The sequence below is a fragment of the Egretta garzetta genome, unplaced genomic scaffold, assembly GCF_000687185.1.
Source record: "Egretta garzetta isolate BGI_Z169 unplaced genomic scaffold, ASM68718v1 scaffold250, whole genome shotgun sequence".
Classification (NCBI taxonomy): Eukaryota; Metazoa; Chordata; class Aves; order Pelecaniformes; family Ardeidae; genus Egretta; species Egretta garzetta.
This window is the reverse complement of record NW_009258294.1, coordinates 987,265-993,872: the sequence shown is the minus strand read 5'-3', so window position 1 is coordinate 993,872 and position 6,608 is coordinate 987,265. Positions and strand designations below refer to the sequence as shown.

Here is a 6,608-nt window from a genome sequence, read left to right as displayed (position 1 = left end):
GATATTACACTAGGAAGAGCCATTGATTTCCTTGGGGGCAGAGAGATCTTGAAAGATTAGAGCACTGGGCAATCACCATTTGTATGAAATTGAACAAGGACAAATGCCGGATTCTGCACCTATGATGGTGCAATCCTGGATGTTGTATAAATTGAGGGATGAGAGGCTGGAGCACAGGCCTGCAGAAAGGGATCTGGGGGGTTTCGTTGATGGTAAGCTCAACATGAGTCAACAGTATGTCCTGGCAGCCAAAAGGGCCAACTGTATCCTGTCGTGCACTAAGTACGGTACAGCTAACCGGTCAAAAGTGATTGTCCCATTATACTCAGCATTGGTGATGCCTCAACTCAAATGAAGTTTTGGGTTCTACTATATAAGAAGGATATAGAAATATGAGAATGAGTCCAAAGATTATGAAAGGACTAGAGGGCATGACTTACAAAGAGCAGCTGAGGATAGTATGTTTGTTCAGCTTAGAGAAGAGGAGGCTGAGGGGTGACCTCATTGCTGACTACAACTTCCTCATGAGGGGAAGCAGAGAGGGAGGTGCTAATCTCTTCTCCCTGGTGTCTGGTGATAGGGCACAAGGAATAGCTTAAAGTTTTGTCAGAGAAAGTTCAGATCAGGTATTATGAAAAAGTTCTTCACTGGGAAAGTGGTCAAGCACCAGAACAAGATCACCAGCAAAGAGGTCATGGTCCCAAGCCTGTCAGTGTTCAAGAAGTGTTTGGACAATGCTTTTAGATATATGGCTTATCTTTTAGTTTGCCTTGTGTAGAGCCAGGAGCTGGACTTGATGATCCTCATGGGTCCCTGTCAGTATGCTGTGATTCTGTTCTGTTTTCAAACTGCTACTTCACACTGTTTGTCTGTGGAGTATTTTGATTCATCTCTGCCTATCACCTTCAGTGTTTTCTGATGTGATAAATCCTATTTACTCTAACCAAAACTAAATTAGCTTAAGCAACAGTACCGCTCAGGTTCTTATCTTCTTATATCTCCAGATCCTTATCTTCTTATATCTCCAGTGGTTATAAAAATACTGTTCCCACTGTTATGTAAAACTAAATGGAAAACTGAGACCTATCTGAAAAGTGCAGATATTAAATAATGGCTCTACATTTTGCAGAGGGAAGACAGAGTACGGGTCCCTGGTGATGCATTTTACCAGTCACTGTTACACACAGATGGAAAACAGCCTCCATTTTTACCTCTCCATCTCCATATTTGGCTGCAAGGGAGCAGGCTTACGCAGAAGGCCAGGTGTGAATCCAGGCTCCCATAGGCTCTGCTGATGTACCCTTTCAGGCACACATGTTATCTAACAAGGCGTTGCGGTGCAGCCAAATCTGAAGCTGGACCCCACCAGCTCCATCCTTCCTCCCCATACAGCAGCTTTTCGGAGGCAAAGTAGAGCTTCTCCTGCATGCTAGTGTTGAGCTGAAGTCAAGAACCTGTTACTGGAGACAAATAAGGAAATGCAGATCTTCGCTCCAGTCAGCTCAGCCTCTCGTCTTTCCTAAGGCCTCCTCAGTGATATGCATACCTGGGGGGAGTTTAACTCACTTTGAGTCTCTAGTTCATAGGGACAGATGCAATATCTGTTAAAAGAGAAAAGCTAAAAATAACCTGATGTTCACTCTTGAGTGTTGGGCTGCACCCCTATTCTCACTGATGGATAAATAAAACATACATTTCAGGCTGTGGGCCAGAAAGTACTCTGCAGCCATGCCATGGGGGTTGCCAATGGATATAATACATTTACATACCAAGGGATGTAAAATCCATGTCAGGGCTCATGACTTGGGTTGTATCACAGGTCTAACAGTCCCTGAATTCTGCTCTCTCTCCCCCCTCTCTACAATGTCATCGCTCAACAACAGGAGTAACAGTGTCACTTGCTTAGTGTAATCTATAGGCTTTATCAGGAAAGTGAGTTTTGCAAGGTACAGTTTTCTCAGATTGAATTTCACACAGAATCCAGATACCTTGTTTCCTGGGCATCTCATTAAAGATGCTGAAAACATCTGAAAGGCTTCTGCTTGCTCCTGCACGGGTGGTGCTGGTCATACTTGGGTTGCCCAGAGAGGTAGTGGAGGCCCCATCCCTGGAAACATTCAAGGCCAGGTTGGACGGGGCTCTGAGCAACCTGATCTAGTTAGCAGCGTCCCTGCTCACTGCAGGGGGGTTGGACTAGATGACCTCTAAAGGTGCCTTCCAACCCAAAACATCCTATGATTCTATGATACTCCTGTGACTATATATTCTCAAATATATAGAATCATAGAATCATAGAATCGTTTTGGTTGGAAAAGACCTTTAAGATCATCGAGTCCAACCTTTAACCTAATAAACCATGTCCCTAAGCACCTCATCTATCCTTCTTTTAAATACCTCCAAGGATGGGGACTCTACCACCTCCCTGGGCAGCCCATTCCAGAGCCTGACAACCCTTTCGGGGAAGAAGTTTTTCCTAATATCTAACCTAAACCTGCCCTGGCGCAGCTTCAAACCATTCCCCCTCGTCCTATCATCCATTACCAGGAAGAAGAGGCCGACCCCCTCCTCACTACAGCCTCCTTTCAGGTAGCTGTAGAGGGCGATCAGGTCTCCCCTCAGCCTCCTCTTCTCCAGACTGAACAACCCCAGTTCCCTCAGCTGCTCCTTGTATGACTTGTTCCAGACCCCTCACCAGCTTGGTTGCTCTACTCTGGACATGCTCCAGCAATGCAACATCCTTCTTGTAGTGAGGGGCCCAAAACTGAACACAGTATTCGAGGTGCGGCCTCACCAGCACCGAGTACAGGGGCACGATGACTTCCCTTGTCCTGCTGGTCACACTATTCCTGATACAGATCACTGATAAAATATTAAACAGAACTGGTCCCAGTACTTAGCCCTTGACCAAATGTTTACCAATTCCTTACTTGTAGTGTTGGATCTGATGTATGGAAATTTTCACCTGTAGAGTAGGTCTGGTCATCGTTGGCTGATCATAACTGCCATTTGACACGCATGGGATGATCTGCATGAAAATGTTGGGACAGTTTTCTTAGCAGTAATCAAGATGATAAATAAATAGTAATTTTATAATTAATCAGTAATGGTTGATTACTGATTGTTTCAGTGCTAGTTGCTTGAAATATGCTGTAAAGACTGACCTGTCTTCTTATTGCTGTAGGGAGACCGGTGATATTTCTGTACATACTGGTCTTAATTTTTGTAGGCAGATATTCTGTTTGCCTGAGTATTAAATTAACTTGAAAGTGAAATACTAAAAATGTATTCATTTTAGTTTTACAGATACTGTGATAAAAATCCGGAATCGACACAATGATGTAATTCCTACAATGGCTCAAGGAGTAATAGAGTACAAGGAAAGCTTTGGCATTGATCCAGTGACCTCACAGAACGTGCAGTATTTTTTAGACCGTTTCTACATGAGTCGCATTTCAATTAGAATGCTTCTTAATCAACACTGTAAGTGCCATTGTTGAAAGGAGGGGAAATGATACCTGTACTATGTCAGTATCATAGAATCACTTTGGTTGGAAAAGACCTTTAAGATCATTGAGTCCAACCTTTTACCTAACACTGCCATCCCGCTACTAAACCATGTCCCTAACATATAGTATATTTTCGTTTCATTTTTAAGTAAGTGCTTCATATGTACTTAAATTCTCCTTAGGAGTACACTATTTGCCTTGCTATTTATACATTCATTCTTAACACAATTCTTAAAATATTTATTAACAGTAGGCTTTAAAGTATGGTGAAGATTGGAATTATAGATTGCCTATACATTTCTTATTTAGCAAAACTGAAGACAAACTAAAATTACAAAATTATATTGGGTATTAAATAATATTTTCTTTTTTTGACAGCTTTACTGTTTGGTGGGAAAATTAATCCAGCTCATCCAAAACACATTGGAAGCATTGATCCTAGCTGCAATGTTGTTGAAGTTGTTAGAGGTAAATTCAGCAAATAAGAACAAGAATCCTGAAAACTTACATGAATGTCTATAGTGAGAGCCAATATACATCTTGATATTAATATACTGTTTAGTTCTTTCCTACCCGGGGCAGAAGTTTCATTTAAAGTTTAATATAGTTTTACCACTTTTCCCTATAAACCTAGTTTTTGTGAGAAAATACAAAATCTCCCTCCCAGTGCATGGTGTTTTCAATTTTTGTTTTTCTTTTTGGCAAACTGTAAAGGAGAAAACAAAAAGTGGAGGGGGAAAGGTGACTTTGTGTGGTTTTATTATAGATGGCTATGAAAGTGCCAAGAGACTTTGTGATTTATATTACATGAGCTCTCCAGAACTCATCCTTGAAGAGTTGAATGGTAAGTGAATATGGGACAAAGCACTCTCTTGTGAACATAGTGATGGCTTTGTCTAAAGTAGCTGGTGGTGAAATGTTCTCATTCCACTTTTCATGTAGTTAATGTGTTCTCTGTATCTACTGTCATAGTTTGGGATTTATTTTTTTTTTTTAATCTGGCAAAAGGCTTTCCCTATTCTTCCCTTTAATTAGAAAACTGAAATCAGTACACAAGTGTTTGACACTACAGCTGTTGACGTAACAGGTATTAGCAGCCTCCTTCTATCCCTAAGATTTTTGTATGTCTTGACCTTACACTGTCTATTGCATCTCACCCTCTCTGTATTTCTTGTGACACTTTTAAGATTTATACTAAAAATTCCATTCTAATTTCTCTTGCTTATTCAGCTATCATGTTCTTGATGTCTAATTAGATATAGTATACTCAAGATGTGGTAAAAATTATTTGAACCCATTGGCTGTGACTTGAACAAACAGTTTACAACTCAGAGGTCAGCTCTTGTCCTCATAGTCCTGAATGCTAAAGAGCCTTTCTGGCACTACGCACTAGAGTGCTTTTCAAGTTCGGACAGACCTACAAAAACAAGCAATCAAAATTGCTTCTACGAGTAATTGCGAAAGCCAAAGTGCAACCACATTAACTTTGCCTATGAAGCTAAAGGCAAAGAAAGTGTGGCCTTGATTACACGTTCCAGATCTCTTCTTCCTGCTGTACAAAACCTGTCATTCTGTGTCTAGATTAAAGGGCTTACCTCTCTTCATCTTCGGAGCATGATACTAAAAATGTCTGTAGGGAACTGTCAGTCACGCTAGCTAATTCTCTGTACTGAGGGGTCATTTAATGGTGTATGTGCTCCAGAAGCCAGAACAAATAGTTCAGTTTTTATAAAAGGAGCGACCTTTTGCTCAATGAATCATGAATCCTGAAGTCCCTTTTGATTGACTTCGGGCTCCTCTCTGCTATCTCATCGCTGCCTGCCTGTACAATCAACAGCGGATAGTAGTCTGAGGGCCGTACCAGACCAGGGAGTCTCTTTGCAATGTCCCTGACCCGGGCCCCAGGGAGGCAGCAGACTTCCCTGTGGGATGGGTCCGGGCGGCATATTGGGCCCTCAGTTCCCTTCAGAAGGGAATCGCCCACGACAATTACCCTTCTTTTTTTCTTTGTACAATCAGTTTTGATAGGTAGGGGTGACCTTTTCTCCCTAGCCAATCCCCCGGACGGGCCTTCATCCCCATCCTCCGTTGCCTGGCCCTCGACTTCCAGTGTCCCATATCTGTTGTGCAAGGGCAGCTGGGACGGTGAGGGAGGCCGGGAGGGGATTCTCCTCCTGCCCCAAGCAGAGACCTTCTTCCATTCCCCACCATTCTTTGGGTCCCTAACCTCTGTCCGCTGGCAAGAGGGCAGGGGATCCTCTGTTTCCTGTGGAGCCTCTGTCTGCTGCCTCGGCCTGAGGGACGGGAGGGTGCGGCTCCACCAGTCTATCTCCATCTCGCATTCTCTAATGCTCCTTAATCTCTCCACCTCCTCTTTCAGCTCTGCCACCAGGCAGAGCAAATCATCCACCTGCTCACACCTGAGATGTAGATGCTTCATTAATAACTAAGGAATCAATATATGAGGCTCAAGCAGTATTCCTACCTTTGTAGGAATGACATGTACATTGTGGTTTGTACATTTAGATAGGATCTTCTGGCTTGCATTACAAAAAGCTCCTTGGCAAAACAATTTTTAAGAAACACTGCTCCATGAAACACCTGATGTATTTCATAGAACACTAAAGAGATTGCCATGCTATACTATGCATAGTGCATACATTTAAGTCCTTTATGCTTGTAAAAAACCTCTGGGATTTTCAAGAAGAAAGGAACTACAAAAATAAAACTCAGCACTTAGAGCATTGTATGATCACTTAAGAAAAAGCTATAACGATTTAAAATGGATTTTATCCTTTAGCTGGATCTTACCTCCCTCCATCTGAATCACTATAATGTACATTTCAAATGCCCATAGTCTGCTCCCATGTAAAATCATTCAGGTTAACCTGAATCAGGCTGTGACAAACAAGAACCTCTATTTGTTTAGGCTGGAGGTTCAGAAAATGAAGGCTGAATTTTCCAGTCATTTGTACAGAACCATATATAATTACTGAAGAAAACTGATTTTCATTCTTGAGGATAAATTTATGTCACCATAAGTATACAGTAGGGCCACATTACCTACAAGAAATAGGTAAAAGAAATTGAGAATTTCAGGAG

At 42.0% G+C, this 6,608-nt stretch overlaps 1 protein-coding gene across 1 annotated transcript; it reads left to right on the top strand.

The window, feature by feature from the left end:
• Positions 1 to 3,289: 3,289 nt before the first annotated feature.
• Positions 3,290 to 4,961, top strand: LOC118452207 (pyruvate dehydrogenase (acetyl-transferring) kinase isozyme 1, mitochondrial-like). Its single transcript, XM_035893586.1, has 4 exons — positions 3,290 to 3,480; positions 3,885 to 3,974; positions 4,273 to 4,350; positions 4,861 to 4,961. Exons 1-4 carry the CDS (start codon positions 3,351 to 3,353, stop codon positions 4,959 to 4,961), a joined length of 399 nt encoding a protein of 132 aa, XP_035749479.1. The 5' UTR covers positions 3,290 to 3,350.
• Positions 4,962 to 6,608: the final 1,647 nt, after the last annotated feature.